Genomic DNA, 20,154 nt, shown 5'->3' with positions numbered 1-20,154 from the left:
ATGGGTGGGGTGAGGGGTGGTGAGGAAGCTAGAGCCACCAGGTACTAATGCAAGCTCCAGACAACTGTCTAGAAGGGAGAGAGAAGCCTAGAAAGAACCAACATGAGGACATTGTGGGGAAGAAGGTCACATCCTGCACAAGTGGAGGAGTCTAGGGCATAGGTAGCATCCTATCATCGAGTGTTGTAGCCCCTGGAGAGAGATTCCAGGTAAAATGGGAACAGAGAGACAAAGGGCATTTTCTGCTGCCCAGAATGTCTCTAGCTTCCTGGAACTGGATTGAATTAAACCGAGTAGAAATGAACACCTGGGAAAAGATTAGGAAAGCAGTTGTCATATCTTTTAAGGGAAGGGAAAGGTGTCCCCAAACTCAGAGTCATCCTCAACCTCTCCCACACATCCTAGAGAGCCCTCCTGCTCTCATGTGTGTCTCTTTCCAGAGTTAATAAATGACAAACCAGGGAAAGGACTCAGGGCGCCAGGGTCAAGGGACCAAAGGTAACTGGGAGAAAGTTAACAAGGTAGCCTTTTCTGAGGAAGCTCCTGTCTGGCACAGGCTGCAACAAATCCATGAGTATGAGGGGCTTTAACCAGGATTGGGTAAATTTTAGGAAAGAATAATTTCAGAAGGAAACAGCATGTGGTCTGAAGGAGATCATTTATTCATTTATCTCTCTTTTTTTTTTTTTTTTTTTTTTTTGCGGTACGCGGGCCTCTCACTGTTGTGGCTTCTCCTGTTGCGGAGCACAGGCTCCGGACATGCAGGCTTACTGGCCATGGCTCACGGGCCCAGCCGCTCCGCAGCATGTGGGACCTTCCCGGACCGGGGCACGAACCCGTGTCCCCTGCATCGGCAGGCAGACTCTCAACCACTGTGCCACCAGGGAAGCCCCATTTATCTCTTTTTAAATTTCCCTTCACACGTATCTAATTTCCATACAAATATTCCATAAAGGTAGAATAAAGAGATAATTGAACAATTTTAATTTGTTATAAAAGTCATTCATAATTACTTCAAAAGATACCCTTGTTTTTTAACTTCCTATATCCTAAAGACTAGGACCAAATACTCTCCGCATTTTAAACACTTACCCTGTGCATTTACAAATGAGAGACACAATATTTGCATACCTTAGAGAAGTTACCACAAAAGAACTCTTCTAGGCTCCCCTCCCATAAATACATGTTGCACTATACATAGACATACTGACACATACTTAAGTGCACCCACACAGAAGATGCATGCAGCTCTCGGAAATGAATATGTAAAATGTGCACACACATCTTTTTAAATGCTTTTTAAATCTTCTTAAGTTTGTTGTTTCAGCAAAGTGATGACATCTCTTCTAAACAGACACTAAAGACTCTCTCTTTTCCCTCTCTCTTTGCCAGGCTAATCCTGAAAGGATGGCGGTGAAGGGGATCATGGTAGTTGCCCAGTTCCCTGCCCTAAGCGTGGAGGGTCCCTCTCAAACACTCTTCCATACAGGGACAGAACCAAGAAAGGCAAAGGGGCTCCGCCTCGGCTCTGCAGACGTCCATCTCCTGAAACCCGATCAAAGAAAGCAAAGGATTAACTTCAATGTAGAGTTGGTTCCAGCCCAGAAGCCTTCTCTGACAACATCACTCTAAAAGCAACATGAAATAGTCAAAAGCGCACAAAATTTGGAGTCAGTGGACCCCTGTTTCAGCTCTACATGTCTAATAGTATCAGAGGGACTTTGGATGAACGTGTAGCAAATAAATCTATTGCCCTGAGGATTAAGTAAGATAATGTATAAAAACGAGTTGTTGTTTTTTTAATTCATGAAACACTATACAAAGTATCAATTATTACTATCATTATTATAACTATGCAGAATAATGCACCCATGAAATAAGTTATAGATGCATTATTAAATGTATTCAACTTGGACCTTCTCCACTATGCAAAAAAAGAAAACATTAGTTGCTGGCTATCATTGACAATCAATATTTTTATTTTAATTCTTCCATAATCTCCTTGTTCCTTTGGATCTCAAAATCACATTTATGTAGAAAAATAAACCCCAAATTCTCCACCACAGCCTAAGGACAGTCTAGAACCACAACTTGTCTTCCATATCATAGTTTCTTTGTATAAGTTGCTTGAATAAGGTGAACGACAATGTTGCCATGTTGTCTCATTATTTCAACGATTTTCATTATGCCAGTCTACTGCATCTGTTCAAAGGAATTTATCCTCCTGAAAATCTCCTACCTCATAATGTCTTTCAGGGGCAAGCTGACCCTCACTAAGAATGATCTGTGGGAAAACATAACTCGTTCCAAATGTGCCACTGAGGGAGAATTCTTCAAACTTGGTAAAAGCTGACCCCACAGGCTCTCCACAAGTTCTGAGGTCAGTGGTTTGACACTTCAGTAATGTGCAAACCTGTGTAGAAAAAGAAAAGTGATTGGAAATCTTGGAAATATTTTCTCAGCTAAAAATCCAGTTTCAAAGAATAGAAGAATATTTGTCAGGTTGCCTCTTAAGTGTTTTTTTTTTCAATTGCAGCTCATAATCTATTAATAAATCCTAAAATTAATTTAGTGAGTCAAGATTAGCCCTTTTTTCAATGAAGCAAAATGGAGTAGACTAGAATTTCAAAATTAGAGTATGTTGGTTATAATTATAGCTATTTCTAATTCTGATTTGAATTATTTTATAAAATGTTTGTTTCAATTAAGTACCTCTTTTAACTCAGTCATACATCTTGACTGCGCTTGTTTATGATGTGAAATGGACTTCTTGCTCTGGACTCTAGTTGAAGACAGCTTGCAAAACACAGCTCTAAAGTAACCTGACAGAAAAAGAGAGTATATGGGGGTTGTAGCTTTTTAAACTTGAACCCAGCTTGCTGAGAACTAATCAATCTGCTTCATGTTTTTACCTTGCAGTTCTAATTCTGTTCTCACTAAGACTGAACAAATAATGTGCTCTAGGGAGAAAAGTTCAGAGACAAATGTAACACCATTCCAATTAACTGAGTCCAGCACAATTCTTAAAGAAATGCAATGATGACCTAGAAGACAAATCAGTAAAAGAGCCATTCTAACATATTGGAGTGTTTCTACCTGTAAGTAATACTGTCCTTCTACCATGTGCAGTCTGTCAAAGGCACCTAGTGCATATACCTCATTGGTTCGTTTCTTGGACATCTTGTAAGTTAAGTGACAACACAGGTCTTTCTGACAAACTGTGTAATTTCCTGTGTTTCTCTTAAGCTTGGTGAAGGTGAACGCATCAAAATAAGTCATCCCTGGAAAATTCAACCGTTCACATGAGAATGGCTTGACACCTCTGGCATAAGCACTCCAGTGAACAGCTGCAGAGTAACTGGGTTCTCTTCAAGGCCGGGACTTCAATTCTGAGAGCATCAGCTGGCCATTCTCTGTTTCCATGTCATAGTAATACACCTTGACAACATCTGGTGAGTAGATTCTACTGCCTACGGGTGACATAAAGAAACACAAATATTGGTTTCAAATTTTGCATGGTGACAACCTAATAGAATCACTTCCATAAGAACTTAAATATAAAGTTATGAAAGTGTAAGCATTTTCAAGATAAGGAGGGAGAGAGCTTTACATTGACCTAAATTCCAATTTGACTCTGAGTCCTCCGTATGGGACTGCTTACACTGAAACTATATGACTTAGATAGCTTTTTTTTTTTTAAACTTAAACTCCCCTTTCTTTAGCCAACTTAACAGTAAACCAGAAAATTTCTCAAACATGAAGAACAATTTTAGCTCTCCACTGACCTATCTAATTTATTTGTGTTTGAGATTCTTCACCTGGATCAATGAACAACAAAGCAGTCAAGAGGGGAGGCTGCTTTACCTTGAAAGTGGATACTATAAAGGATAAACTCTAAAAACCTGATTAAGTCTAAAGTCATTTTATCACCTCAACAGCAAGATTTATTTCAATATTACTCATGGATGTTAGCTGCAGCGTTCTTTAGCTCTGGCTTTGCTTTTTTTTTTAATGTAACTTGAATTCTCTCTAACTCCAATTTCCCCTCACGTGAAATTGAGAATATAATGTTTGCCTCCTTCTTTACTCCCAGGAATAATGTTCCTTAAATAATGTTGGTATAGAAGCCCATGCTCTTATTAATTTTGTGACATTGAAGTTAACAGAAGAATCTTTAAAGAAAAGCGTGGATTGAAAATGAATGAAGGCTTCCCAAGACTGTGGCTGCCTGTTGGGGCAGAACCAGAGTGAGGTACCTGTCATGTGCATTGCTCGTGTTGTGGGTATTGGCAGCAAGCAGGTTGACTCCCAGGGCTCGGGCTCATTCCAAGTGGAAGGGGACCGCCGAGAGGAGGGGCAGTGTGTTGTACCAGGCCGTGGGGTAGAGAATGCTGTCAACCTGAAACTCTTCCACCACCATCACAGCTGGGTCATGAGAAAAAATGTCAAAGCAAGTGAAAATGCCAAACTTCCCAAAGGGAGAGTCAAAAGTCACAAGTTCTGAATCCTTGGGGAAATCAAATTGAATTTCAGGTGCAAAAAGATTGTACTGTTAAGCGAAATGCAAAGAAGGGGAATATTAGTAAGAAAACTGTCAAATAGAAGTGATCAATATCTTCAAAATATTTTCTCGCGCGCATGTTGGTGTGCATATTTAAAACTGTTACACATAAATTAGTGTATATTATACCCACTATACCACCGTCTGTGAGTTTTCTCACTGTGACATTCATCAGAACACTTCATTTTCCCACAACTTATGAATCAACCAATGAGTTCATATCTACAAATGATATTTATTTATTTTTAATTAATTAATTTATTTATGGCCACGTTGGGTCTTTGTTGCTGTGCACGGGCTTTCTCTACTTGCGGCGAGCGGGGGCTACTCTCTGTTGCGGTGCGCGGGCTTCTCATTGAGGTGGCTTCTCTTGGTGCAGAGCACGGGCTCTAGGCGTGCGGACTTCAGTAGTTGTGGCACGTGGGCTCAGTAGTTGTGGCTTGTGGGCTCAGTAGTTGTGGCTTGCGGGCTCTAGAGCACAGGCTCAGTAGTTGTGGTGCATGGGCTTAGCTGCTCCGCAGCATGTGGGATCTTCCCGGACCAGGGATTGAACACATGTCCCCTACATTGGCAGGCGGATTCTTAACCACTGTGGCACCAGGGAAGCCCCTACAAATGATATTTAAAAGGTGAATATTTGTCTTAAAATCACTTGAAATTTTGAACCTCACAAATTTCTGATGGTTTTCCACTCTATTCTTTAAATACCAACAGCACTGTCTGTGTGAAGTCTAACACGGTAATAAAATAAACTTTGTCATGTCTCCCCATGGTACTGCTAGGTTTATATAAGTGAGGTGACGTAGATTGGAACTTAATTTAGACAATGTAATAGCTAATAGCTTGTTAATTAGTAAGCCATTAGAATTTTTTTTCCAGCCTGATTATTGCTCCCAAACTCTAACTACCCTGGGCTCAGGAGAACAGCCTTATGTTCTGCTCACATTTCTATTTGGCCTGATGTGAGCATATGTGCTCAGGCAACACCCCACCCCCACCCGAACAGTGAGCATCCTAAGCTCCTCGGCCCACAGCTCAGGGGGTAGCCCATCCTTCATCCCCAGGTGATCGACTTGAGGGTGGCATGTGGTTGATTTGGAGTCAAGGAAGGCTAAGGTTTTTGCAGGGTTTCTAGGAAAGAGAAATGCAGTCTTCCTCTGGATTTTGTTGCTGTTAGGATATGTGCTTTGTGATGAGCAGCCGTGTGGCTTCTGAAAGGACAGTCATCCTGGGAAAAAGTTGTAACAAAGGAATAAGAGAGCTAGAGGGACGGCTGACATCTTCTGGGCCTCTTAGGGACAGACTGCATCGGAAACTAGACCTACCCTTTCTATGATATATATTTTCTCAGGTGCCTAAGCAAGGAAATTCTGTGTTGTTGTTTTCTTTTTAAGTCAATTTCAGTTGGGGGGTTTTGCTATCATTGCAATCAAAAAAGTCCTAATGAAATGAATGACTATAGCTTAATACCAAATATTAACAAATTGGTCAAAAAACTAACTCTAGTACTAAATCTTGTGATGAAACTGAGCATTTCTCCTTTCTCAGTGAATATTAAAATCCTCGTGCAGCTATTAGCACATCTGCTTTAATAGTCTGGTAGATTTGGGCTTCCCTGGTGGTGCAGTGGTTGAGAATCTGCCTGCTAATGCAGGGGACATGGGTTCGAGCCCTGGTCTGAGAAGATTCTCACATGCCGCAGAGCAACTAGGCCTGTGCGCCACAGCTACTGAGCCTGCGCATCTGGAGCCCGTGCTCCGCAACAAGAGAGGCCGCGATAGTGAAGAGGCCCGCGCACCGTGATGAAGAGTGGCCCCCGCTCACCACAACTGGAGAAAGCCCTCGCACAGAAACGAAGACCCAACACAGCCAAAAATAAAATATATAAAAATAAATAAATAAATAGTCTGGTAGATTCTATTTTATGACTAATTCAAATTCAGAACGCTTATACGAAATCAAAGTAAGTTAAATCCCTTTTTCAACTAAATGTAATAATTCAGAAACGCATTCACAACAGCTCCCTCACCAGCATTCACAGACAAGTATACCTAGATATCACAAACAAAAGAAGTAAATTGAGCTTAGCTAAGGCACAAGTAATTCTCACCTTGTGGTAGCGGGCCACCAGCCTACCCTCAGAATCAAATACCACATCAATGTTGTATTGGTAACGACCATCAGGGGGACACTGAGGGGCACTGGCATTGCATGGCTTCTTGTCCCCAATATTTGCCACAATGTAGATAGAGTTGTCCTTGGCCAGACAGCTGAGCCTTTCTTGCACTGGGCTGCGGCCAAACCTAATTCAATAGATACTGCCTTAAACTCACTGTGTGTTAGTGATTTTGGAACTTCCAAAGTCATACTTTATTTGCCCGTTACCTATAACACACAACAGCTCTAGGTTAAGAATCAACAGTAAAGATTTAAGAACTCACATGTAATACAATCTTCTTCTTTATGAAAACTAACCTATTTTTTAATTGACAGATTCAAGATGGCAGTGCAAGACTGAAGCATAGAGCAAATTGAGGGGGAAGAGGAGGAAGAAGAGAAGCAACACATTTTCTTATGATGTTCTCCTAGGAACACAAATGAAGGGCTTGAAATTTAACACTTTTCTAATGGGGATGACCTTTTTCCATAATCCAAGCCACAGTCCTACTAGGAGGCAGTATAGAGTTGGGCCCAGGCAGATCATCTTCTACAGAGAACAAATGCAGCATTAGGTACCAGAAATATTTTTAAAAAGGAAAGAAAAGAAAAGGAAAAAAGAATTTCACTATGCAGTCTCAGTGTCCCCATTTGCCAATGCAACACAATAGCTTCCCTTCTATCTTAGAGGGCCCTTGAGTGAAACCCTGGGATAAATACAGACTATGAAATTGCTTTTCAGAGTAATGCCCAAACCACCCACCTTGGGGATATTTACCCTAGAAATAAGAAGGGATTGAGGTGAGGAAATAGGTGGGATTATAGCTGGCTTCAAATAATTGAAAGACTCTAATTTGAAGAAGATGAGTCACATATCTTAATATACGATAGGAGCAGTATGAACCCCAAAGGAAGTTATAGATAGATGATTTCAGTGGAAAATAAGATTAAAATTCCTAGCAACCAGAACACGCTAAGAAGTGGATTCACTAGTCACTGGAAATTTCAAGTATAAGATGGTGCTTCCAGGCACTCAAAAGTCCATTCTGTTAGCGTGGCTCAGTGGAAATGGCTGTGTTTGAATTCCAACCAGGCTAATTACCAATTGTGAAACCTTAAGCTCCCTTCTTTTCTTTTCTTTTTTTTTTTTTTTTTTTGCAGTACGCGGGCCTCTCACTGTTGTGGCCTCCCCCATTGCGGAGCACATGCTCCGGACGCGCAGGCTCAGTGGCCATGGCTCACGGGCCCAGCCGCTCTGCAGCATGTGGGATCTTCCCAGACCGGGGCATGAACCCGTGTCCCCTGCATCGGCAGGCAGACTCTCAACCACTGTGCCACCAGGTTAGCCCTCCCTTCTTTTCTTCATATTTAAAATGGGAATAGGGACTTCCCTGGTGGCGCAGTGGTTGAGAGTCCGCCTGCCGATGCAGGGCACACAGGTTCGAGCCCTGATCCAGGAAGATCCCACATGCCGCAGAACAACTAAGCCCGTGCGCCACAACTACTGAGCCTGCACTCCAGAGCCTGTGTGCCACAACTACTGAGCCTGCGTGCTACAACTACTGAAGCCCATGCACCTAGAGCCCATGCTCTGCAACAAGAGAAGCCACTGCAGTGAGAAGCCCACGCACTGCAACAAAGAGTAGGCCCCACTTGCTGCAACTAGAGGAAGCCCATGCACAGCAATGAAGACCCAACACATCCAAAAATAAATAAATAAAAAGAAAGAAACAAACAAAAAATAATAAAATAAAGTGGGAATAGTTATACCTGCTACATAAATTGAATGAGATAATGTGCATAGTGTACCAGGTACAGATTCTGGAACCAAGCAGGTGCTCAATAAATAAATAATGGCCATTATGGATTTTGTAGCTAGAAGAAGACAGCCCAGAACACTGATGACCTGATTGCTTGTAGAGACCATTCAGCCTCTCCATGGTTTCCCAGTCCCTTTGCAATTGATGTTGAACTAGTCTTTGAATAGCAGGAAGAGACTGTGACCATTTCTTTTATTTTGCCTTCAGGAAAAACAGGGTAATATTGTGAACATTCATATTCATTAAGGCCTTAATAAAACTATTATATATTTTATTTTGGTTTTCTTTCTCTTTTTTGGGGGGGCTAAATAATTAGGGTACTTTAATGGTTCCTATTAGTTCCTCATGGGGAGAGCCCAAGGAAGAATGACATGTGTCAGTATTCTAAATGATAGTACTTAAATACACAAGGATGACTATGTGGACTTTTATTACCCCTTTTATTTTATTTTATTTATTTTTATTTTTATTTTTTTGCAGTATGTGGGCCTCTCACTGTTGTGGCCTCTCCCGTTGCGGAGCACAGGCTCCGGACGCACAGGCTCAAAGGCCATGGCTCACGGGCCCAAACCGCTCTACGGCATGTGGGATCTTCCCAGACCGGGGCACAAACCTGTGTCCCCTGCATCGGCAGGCGGACTCTCAACCACTGCGCCACCAGGGAAGCCCTATTACCCCTTTTAGGGGTAAATGATACTAGGGAAGAAACGGGGGCTCTCTTTACCAATATTAGCATTATATTAAATACTGGATTTTTCTTTTCTACAACACAGAGTTGAAAGCTTGCCATTTGAGTAAGTGTCTGCATGACTCAGTAGTATTAAAGTTTCATCAGTCACCTACCTTCCCTACTTACAATAATTCATCAGAGACTAATTATCAGGCTTCAGGACACCTTCCCCCTAAGAAAGTCAGTTTTATCAGCCAAGGCAAATAGAGTGTATTTCAGTATAAGCCTCTTGAATTACTGCAAATAATGAGTCCTTCCTGCTCTGGGAAAATCCCCATAATCAAGTAGAAACTGAGTCATAATTACGTGATTGCTATAAACACAGACTGTGCAACGTTCAGAGAAAATTTTTCCAAAGGTGAAAATTCCAGGGTGAGACCTGACTCACATAATAGAGCTCTTATATTGCAACATTGGACTTGACTTTCCAACTGATTTCAAGTGGTCAAAATTATATAAGAAGTTTCTTTTTTGTGTGTGCTAGATAATAATTCTGAACAGAGGCATGTAAATTTAAAATTAGCAAATTAAATTACTTTTTAATGCATTGATTTTGCCATTTAAAGGGATTACACATGAACTATTTTAAAAAGTAAATACACCTAAAATAATTTATTTTCAAAAATCTTTCTTATATTTTATACAGATTTTCTTTAAGAAACTTATGCCTAAACTACAGCTATAAACAATTATTAAATTTCTTGAAGGACAAGAGAGCAAAAGTTCAGATCCAGCTCCTTCTGTTAAAAAAAAGTCATAGTGAGAGCTAACACCGAAGAGGGCACCATAATGTATAGATTCTATGTATTACTTCACTTTGCTCTCATTTTGGGGGTGTTTTATTTTTTTGGCCACGCTGCTCGACTTGTGGGATCTTAGTTCCCCAACCAGGGATTGAACCCAGACCCTTAGCAGTGAAAGCATGGAGTCCTAACCACTGGACGAGCAAGGAATTCCCTATACTGCGTGTCTACTCTGTAAAGTGAAGTAGGAGAGGAAATTTTATTATCCCTGGTTTACAGATAAAGAAACCGAGATGTCAGTAGTTTAGGTTGTCTGTCCCACGGCACTCAGTCAGGAGGTGGTAGAATGTGGTCTCAGAAAAAGCACCTCCTTTTTCAAGTCCTATGCAATTTCCACTCTTCTTCATTTAGCACAGGAGGTTCTGTTCTGTTTGGTAACATAACAGCACGCTCATACACTGCAGCGATAAAAGTGTCAGGTGCACCAACACTCAGGACAAAGAGGGCTAAAACGGCACCACATTTTGGAAAATATGATATAATCATAGCTAAAACTTAGTGCGCTTTGATAAACTCAGATTCTTGTATTTTGTATCACTGGAAAAACTTTTATGTTAAAGACCTTCCTGTCTGCTACCACCTATCTGTACTTTCTCATGAATAGGTTACACAGCACAGGGTTGAGAAAGAACATTGTGAAAGAAGTACATAATCAGATTGACTCAAGTGTGCGATGCTGTTGTTGGCATCGTTCAGAGGTTGACCCAACTCTAAAAGTGAAGTTAATGAGCCAACCAGATTAGTCCACCCCATTCCAAAACACACTGGCTGTTAAACTCTTTTCTTTTAATAAAATATATTTTCCTGGTAGTTCAATATCTCCATTCATAGGGCCAATATGGAATCACTGTAGTAAGAGCTATCATAGCAACAATTTGTGAAAATTTACATATTTAGCTGTAAGAGACAGAACAGAGTGTTAGGCAAGCCCTGGTTTTAACAGAGCTCACAAAATGGCTCACAAAATATACATGCAAATGACTGAACTCAATGTTCATGACCAGTGACCATAAATGTCTGCATTCATAAGAGGCTATCAGCAGAAAACACAGGAAAGACTGCCTAATAATCTGAGATATTAGAACTTTACCTGAACACTGTGCAAAACATAGATAGATGATAACGTGGTCAATGCTGGCAAGTGTCCAACAGGTTAAAACTCCGGACCTCTGGGGAACCCAGCTAATGCTGTGGAGTTTATGTGCAGAAAACATAAACTCCAGGGAGCTAGGCTTTGGGGTCACACAATTTCTTCTTCTTTATAGAATGTGCTCATTTTTCAAGTGAACCCCTTTTCCCTAAATACTTATACTAGCACATCGCTCAAAATCTAATTTTCAACAGGTTGTTTCCTTATGCCTCATCTGATGTAGGGAAACTGGTAGGTTTGGGATATTTGTGTCTTTTGTTTCTTTGATTGCTTCAGGAAAACCAGGAAATTGTGGGTGAAGAAATTGCCTCAAAAATGAGGTAGTGGCAGCTGTGTCAAATGCTGCCAGCATGTCAACTAACTTCGTTTTAAGCCCTTTAGTTTTAAGCCCTTAATTTTAAGCCCTTTAATTCTAATAACTTTTTTTCATTATCTGAATATGCCTTTATCCTCCCAGACCCCCTGGTGGGTTTCCATGTGTCCTTATGAAATAATATCCATCAGACACAAATTCTTTTCAGAAAAAAATATTCGTGGACAAGATGAGACCTGTGTAAGACAAATAAATTGCTTTATAATGAGAAGGAACTTATTTTCATAGGTCAAGTTGAAATTCTACCTGTTGCTTCAGTTGACCTGACTTTCTGAATAGAAGCAAAAAGAAACAAGGGAATTCCCCTTTGCTCTCCCTAATATCAGGAAGTATACCAACTTTTTATTATGTTGAAATCAATAGAAACTTGCATTAAATATTTCGTTACCAAGTATCATTAGTAATGTCTTTGCCTCATTTGTACATAAGGAATAAGGATTGTGGATGCAAATTATTTAAACGAGGTTTGAACGTAAACATTCAAGTACATAATTTGAATGACAGTTCAAAATTATTGTGGGATTAGGAAGTTTAGAGTCTAAAGTTTTGTATTAAAATAAATATAATTCTGCCTTTAAATATGTAAGGTACAAATTTTAAATGAGAGAAGGGCCCGTAGAATAAAATCTCTAAGTTTGTTGACTCTCCCCAGGTCGTTAGTTCCAATATCCATTATAAAACCTGCTTTCTATTTTTATCATCAGGGTCCTGACTCTGTGGCCAAGAGTTACTCTTACAGGCCCTCCATCAGCCCTTCTGATCTCACTCCTCCCAACCTAATCTTCAATCAATACTGCAAACTATTGAGTTCCCTTAACCCTTGCTCTCATTAAGTGAAATGCTTCCCATGTGTATGTCGAATCAAGGAAGACAATCAGAGCCTTCTCCCACTCAGTCCCATTTTATCTTTCCTGTTCTTAGCTAAGACCACCTTTCTTATTATATTTTAATACACTTACTACCGCTCTGATCCTGGGTTGATTCCTCGTTAAATCCTGACCTTCCAACTCAAGTTTCTCACCTCTCACCTCTGTTGCTGTTCACTTCTCTGAACTCTGAATGCACTTATGGTCAGTAGCCACATTATTAATTACTTTTCATTCTGTATTCTACCGTCATCTTGCCCCCATAGCAGATCCTTTTCTACTTCATACCTTTAACTACCCTCTATGAACTGAAAACTACTGTCGCTATCTTTAGCTCAAACTTCTCTCCTGAACTCCAGGATTGTTTATCCAACTAAATAGACTTCCACGAGCTCCTTACAAAGCATCAATCCACTTGCCAGCATCCATGCCTATCAAGTCCACCTCCCCTCCTCTCACTATCAATGACTGCTCATGCCCCTCTCTACATCCTTTCCCTATCTTTGTCCACCGGATCCCAAAGACATTGCTTTAGAAATTCTCTCTCTTCCTCCTTATCATCAATTTTTCTTTGTCTTTTGGGTTAATTCCATCAGCATACAAATATCCTGTTGTATTTCTTACCTTAAATAAAAACAAAACAAAGCCATCTCTTGATCTGACAACCCCTTCCAGTTCCTGTCTCATTTCTCTGTTCTATTGTACAAAAGAACTCTTCTACATGGTTGTGTATACTCTCTGTCTTAATTCCTTCCTTCCCATCAGGATTTTGTCCCCATGACTTCACCGCCTTGTCAAGGTCACCACTGATCTCTGCGTTACTAAGTTAGTTGACATGCTGGCAGCATTTGACACAGCTGCCACTACCTCATTTTTGAGGCACTTTCTTCACCCACAATATCCTGGTTTTCCTCATTCTTTCTTCTTGGTTTTTGTACTTATTTACTTCAGAGTTTTTTTGTGGGCTTTTTTCTTCCTGCTTCCTTCTCATCATCCCTAACCTCTCAACGATGTTTGCCTTGGAGTCCAATTCTTAGAAATCTTCTGTTCCTATCTACACTTATCCATTTTGTGGCTTTAAATACCATTTATATGTTAGTGATTCAAAGATCTCTATCTCAGACTTCTCCTTGAACTCCAGACTTCTGTGTCCTAAAAATTTTGTCTGCTCAGAATCTCCAGTTGGATATATAAAGGCATTTCAAATCAACATAAACAAAACTGAGCTTCTGACCTTCCATTTCCGACACTCCTGAAGTTAGTCTCAGATCTCAGTTAATGGCTTCTGTAAACTACCAGTTGTTGAGGCCAAAGCCCTTGGATTTATCCTTCCTTCTATCTTTGTCTCTCACTCTATACATGTTCAATCAGGAGGTCTTTCACTACTGCAACTCTGGTCCAAGCCCACCATCATCTCTGTCCTGGATTATTCCAATACCCTGCTACCTGTTTCTGGTACCACTTCTTATACTTTTGCACAACAGCAGTTAGAGTGATCCTATTAAAATGTAAAACTAATTGTGTCAATCTGCTCAAAAACTTCCAAAGGCCTCCTACTTCACTTTTAAGAGTAAAAAGCCAAGTTCTTGCAATGCCTACAAGATCCAGCCTTCTGTTACTTCTAACATCAACTCCTAGTGATTTCCTCCATGTTCATTTGGCTCCAGTTGTATTGACCTTGGCGTCCTTGATGTTTCTCGATGTGCTATTCTGCCACCACTACCCTGAGGGAACTATTAGAATTGTCTCCTATATGGCTACCCTACATTTAGAATTTTCCCTTCTTATCTATCCTCCAAACTACTAGCAAAGTAATTTTTAATGGAAATTTAGTTGATTTACAAATTGTGTTAATTTCTGCTGTACAGCAAAGTGATTCAGTTATGCATATATATATACATTCATTTTTGTTTTCCATTCCATTATGGTTTGTCACAGGATATTGAACATAGTTCTCTGTGCTATACAGTAGGACCTTGTTGTCTATCCATTCTGTATATATAGGTGTATATAAAGGTGCAAAGTAATTTTTAAAACTATTTAGTTCATCATGACACTTGACTCTAAAATCCCTCAATGGTTCTTTTAGCTTCAGGATAAAGTCCAGACTTCATTTGTGCTTCAACGATCTGGTCCTCACCTATCTTTCTGGCCTCATATTTTTTCATTGTCTCTCCTTACCCTTCTCCTTTTACCCTCCCCCAGCCTCAATATATTGGTCTCTACTTGCAGCATGCCATTCTTCCATGTCTTTGTATGCATGACTGTCTCTACCTAGGATGTTCTGATTGACTTACCCAACTGGTCTCTGACAACTCTCTTGTCTTCCAAGGCAAAATTGACCCATTATAATAGTCTGTGATGTTCGTTACATGTATTAAATGAGATACTTGAAAATGCATAAGACAGTGTAAGGCATATTCTACTTGCTCTTTTTTTTTTTTTTTTTTTTTTTTTTTTTTTTTTTTTTAGGTACGTGGGCCTCTCACTGTTGTGGCCTCTCCCGTTGTGGAGCACAGGCTCCAGACGTGCAGGCTCAGTGGCCATGGCTCACAGGCCTAGCCACTCCACGGCATGTGGGATCTTCCCAGACTGGGACACGAACCCGTGTCCCTGGCATCGGCAGGCAGACTCCCAACCACTGCGCCACCAGGGAAGACCTCAATATTTGATTATTATGATAATGAGTGACAATGATGATGGTGATGCTCTGTCTCCCAGACTGAGATTCTTAGAAAAGAAACGTTTGTTTTATTCATCATTACCATCCTGCACAAGACCTTCCTGACCAGTTGTAGGAATCCAAAATAAGTGGTTGGACTTCTTAAGATGCACAGGGAGATATGTACAAGAATGCTCAGAGAAGCTTTATTTATAATAGGAAATAATATTAATAATAAGTATAATAGGTAAAAAACCCAAAAGTAAAAAACCTAAGCATCCATTGAGCTGGACTAAACCACAGAAACAAACACAGGGACAAAGAATGTTGAAACTGGTGATTCAGAGTCAGCTGATGTTACCTTTTGATTCAGTTTGTCATTGAGAATTCACATAAGTTCCACAAAGTATATATTTGAGATCAACGATATATGTGTCCACAAAGCCTCTTCTCCCAGAGGTGCACCCAAAATTTATGGTTTCAGCAGCCCTCCTGTAGTGAAGAGCATAGCAGCTCAGAGGAAGCCAGAGAATGGGCCTGCTGCTTTTTTACTGATGTCTGTGTGAGAGGCCCTGACAACATGCCTGGGACCACCACTGCATCACAGTTGACTGCTTCCACGTTTTGTCCTTTACTATATTATCAAGCTTACCCAAGATTTCAGTGCAGTGGGTTTGGCCATGCCCACCATATTCGTCAGTAGGAGAGAAGACAAATGAATATTGTCTTATCCATTGTGTCAGATGATGTGCAGCCAGGAAAACAGAATCCACACCAGTTATTTTAAGAGAATTTAACATAGGGATTTGGTTAAACAGGTATTTGATGAATGAAGGACAAAAAAGGAACACTGAGGTAACACAGACAGGATAACTGAGGAAAGCAGCTACCACTCCATACGTGAACAAAGGGAAGAGGAGAGTGTAGGAGCTGGACGCTTTCCAGGGAGCGCTGTGGAGCTGAGGCTCAGAGCCCTAGGGAGAGGGTACTCTCCAACTGCTGCTGATAAGCCAGCACCTCAGAGGAGGGCTTCCACAGCACTGGCACTCATCCCTTGAGGAGACACTTGTTGGTGCCGGTATTTTTGATAGAGGGTAATGACACTGGTTCTGAAAGTATGGAAAAAACTGAAAACTAGAACCAAGTGCTTCTGGAACAAACTACTCCTGTTAGGTACAGTATTGTTGATGGGACAACACTGACAGGTGAGCAAACGGAAGTCTCTCCACTCCTCGTCCAATCTTCTGTTTCCCTCTAGCTTCCTCTATTGGCAGAACCTAACAGGGAGCCAGGTGACAAAGGAGGAATATGTTTGCCTAGTCCCCGCCTCATCATCACAAAGAAGAATACAGAAAGGTGGGTTTGGAGCTGAGAGATAATAGCTGAATAACTGGCACACTAAGGCAACTGTACAACATACACTGTGAAAATGCATGAGGTAGATTGATGCTTGTTTACATAGATAAAGCTCAAAATTTCTTATGTAAAAATAAGAAATATGCACAAGGATATGTATAATTTGATGCCACGTATACAAAATTTTAAAAAATGCAAAATAGTACTAAGATATTTATGTACATATTAACAAACTACCAAGAAGTCATGGGAATGATCTAAAATAACCTTAGGATAATGACTTCCTCTAATAAAAGCAAACAGGGAAAGGAGAAGAATGCAATTGGAAGGAAAAACAAAAGGAGGCCATTCTATTCATAACATCTTATTCCATAAACGGGGCAGAGGGTACATATTCTTTCACTTAATTTCTTGTACTATCACTTTATCATCTTTTCTAGTATATTTGGATTCCTTTCAAATTAGTGAGATGTTTAACTGATGAATAGGTTCCTAACCATGAGGCATGAGTTAGGACTTAATAGTAAGGCACATATCTGCCCTCCAACTACATACCTCCTACTTCTATTTTCATATAGTCAAGAGCATATTTATACAGATGTCTCCCAGCAGGAGTAAATTATAAGCAATTGCTTTTCCGTCATGTCCAAATGACAAAGCTCTCACAATTCACTGATATGTTCTATGAATTGCTAAGATACTTAAATCTAAATTCATATATGGTCATATTGGAAGCGTGATCTGGTCAGTGAAAGATTTATATCTTGTACAGTAGGATCTACAGAACTATCATGTCCCAAATACAAACAGACACCTATTCTGGGCACCCATTCTCTCTGTTCTTAGTAATTTTTTTTAGTTCATTCAGCAGCTTTGTTTCAGGCACTGTGCCATAAATTAGAAATACATCATGGTGAGTAAGCATGATTTCTGTCCCTGAGAAGTTCATTTCAGTGGTAAATATATCAAATGTGATACTTTTTATAACATGAAGCATTATTAGTACTTACCAATGCCATGAGGGTTGTAAGAATTAATAATAGATGTAAAGTCTTGTAGGAATAATTTATTTTAGGCCTCACATTCTTTGCTTTAAAATCTACCATTTCTTATATTTTTAATTAAGTCTTAGATTTCTTTAGCTCTGGCTTTTCAATTCTAACACATGGAACCTTACCTGTAATCTTGAAGTTGCTATGGTGGACCTCCTAATTACAGATAAGAGAAAGGCAGGCTAAATGCAGGTGGGTGGGGAATGAAAGTCAAACAAAAAAGAAACCTGAAGGGTTACTCTATGTAAGGTCTGATGTCCAAAACATTAAATTCCTGTCCTATCACTGGTAACCACGTGAGTGTCCTTGTAAAGTTGTCTATGAAAACCCCCATTTTAGCCTTCTGGAATTCAAATATGTTATATGTCTGTTATACCCGCCCTTCAATTATAAAGCCCTTCTGGCTCGTTAGTCATCCTGGGTAACTGCATTTAAGTTTGCACTTCTGATTCTAGAAGATATATAAGCTGCCACTTTATCATAAGAAATGAGTATTGGCCTTCTTTGCCTCTTTTCTCTTTGTTCATAAAAATCAGACTCTCTTAGGAAACTCATCTTCAAACAGTATAATGAAAAACTCAATATTAGCAATCTCCTAAAATGTTTTCATTCTTTATTATTTATTTTATTAAAAAGATTGAAATTATAGTGTAAAATGACCTTAGCATAAGAATTCCTGAGTCTCCAGCTGAATTTCGAGAGTTCAACAGGAATAAGTAAAGGGTAGCATATCTTTCTAAAAATTAACATCTGGGATAAAAAAAAAAAAGAAAAGTACATGAGAGGAGCAGGGAAACAAGGGCTCACAACTCTTATAGCTGAGCAAAGCTATCGTCAGTGTTGTTCGATCCATATTTATATGAGGTGTCACAAGATATTTGAGGACAGGTAAATTAATATCATGCAGTTCATCCCTATTATTTTTCTCCTTTGACTTATCATCAAGTGGCCTGGAAATTCTTTAGGAGATTGTTAAAATATCTTCTTTCCTCCTCCAAGTACTACTTCATGCCTCCAGGTCCAGTAACTCAAGAAATCCTCTTCCCAGTTGTTAGTATTTTTATTCAATACATCCAAATATCTTTTTAAGAATGCCTTTGTTAGAGGTGTCTGTGTGTGGCTAAGTGTTTGAGTGTGTGTGTGTGTGTGTGTGTGTGTGTGTTATGACCATATTTACTTAAGCAGGCATCAGCCCTAAGATTTTTTTAGAACATTATCATCTATGAGATACCTAAGAGAGGTGGTCAGAATGGAGTTAAAGAATGTGAATGGAATTTAAGAGAGGTGAAAACAGAGAAAAAATGTCACTGGAAATCACTTATGTAGATGAATATGCTAACACCATGAGGATGGGTCAAAATGCAAAGAAGGAATAAAAAAGTAGAAAGTAGAGGTAGTGATCCTTGCAGAGTAGGCTGCAAATATATCACAGAAATTACTGGACTAGATTATATGACAGGGGCAGTGTCACAGAATGAATGGTGAAAAGATCAAAGAGAATGCATAGACCATGTCCCAGTACCTAGTGCCTGGAACATAGTATGAAATCAACAAATGCTATGTGAATGAAAGAACAAAAGACAGAGAGTGAGCGCTGAGGGAAGGAATCTGAAGGAGCAGCTTTGCAGTACAGGTGCCCGCAACTGGGAAGCTGTGACAGCGCATTTTAGGAAGAAGCCTGGTGAAATCCAGGCTAGGTGGAAACCAGCACCTTGTTTATTCCCTCCAGAACCACAGGAGACTCAAGAACTAACATGAAATTTTAAGGTGAGACAGAAAGACGCTTATCACAGAAACTGGACACTGACATCAGATTCGTTAGAAACTAAAGAGCTACTCCCCAACGTGTATTTCCCTAAATCAATGCCAAATGAAACTACTTGAATTGTTTGATAAAACACAGTGGTTGTGTGAAAACCACTGATAAGATATGGGTTAAAACATTGTGATGCAATTTTGCAATTAAGTACTCTTTATTTTCCTTGGGACTGGTGTTATTTGTTTTTCATTTTTGTTTTTATTTTTAATGAGTTGAAGTATAGCTGGCAGCTCTAAGTGTGAATGAAGGGAAGAACTGTCCCTTAGAATCTGTGAGGATATTCTTGCTTGCATCTTTCTCAAACCAGTGGGTTTAGTTTCAGCAGTCGACTAGAAGTGAAATATCGTTACCCAAGAGTCACAGAACACATTGCAAAACCATTGCATAATGTCTAACTTCCTCAAGCGAAACCTGGCAAATCTGAAATGTTCTATATTTTATGAAGCGATAAAAGAACACAGAATTTTGATGACTATGTGATTTTGGACTATTTACATACATGTACATTCACCACCACTAAAAAAGCAGATACTCAGTGTTGAAAATAGTGTTACCATTAACAGTCATGGTGGGGCTTCCCTGGTGGCGCAGCGGTTAAGAATCCGCCTGCCAAGGCAGTGGACATGGGTTCGAGCCCGGATCCGTGATCCCACATGCTACGGAGCAACTAAACCCGTAGGTCACAACTACTGAGCCTGTGCTCTAGAGCCCGCGAACCACAACTACTGAGCCCATGTGCTGCAACTACTGAGCCCATGCTACACAGCTACTGAAGCCCGTGCACCTAGAGCCCGTGCTCCGCAAC

General features: G+C 40.1%; 1 protein-coding gene across 1 annotated transcript; it reads right to left on the bottom strand.

Moving 5' to 3' along the window:
* Window positions 1-1,032: 1,032 nt before the first annotated feature.
* Window positions 1,033-10,557, bottom strand: LOC309811169 (vascular non-inflammatory molecule 3-like; the record flags this gene model as incomplete). Its single annotated transcript, XM_082633770.1, is given in 9 exon segments — window positions 1,033-1,545; window positions 2,233-2,413; window positions 3,097-3,369; window positions 3,373-3,470; window positions 4,257-4,272; window positions 4,274-4,321; window positions 4,325-4,549; window positions 6,672-6,864; window positions 10,409-10,557. Coding segments are annotated over 9 exon segments (1,305 nt in total). The 3' UTR covers window positions 1,033-1,423.
* Between the last annotated feature and the right edge of the window lie 9,597 nt (window positions 10,558-20,154).

This window comes from Mesoplodon mirus, assembly GCF_964341445.2.
Source record: "Mesoplodon mirus genome assembly, chromosome: 10".
Classification (NCBI taxonomy): domain Eukaryota; kingdom Metazoa; phylum Chordata; class Mammalia; order Artiodactyla; family Ziphiidae; genus Mesoplodon; species Mesoplodon mirus.
The sequence above is the reverse complement of the archived record's forward strand: the minus strand, read 5'-3'. Positions and strand labels throughout refer to the sequence as shown.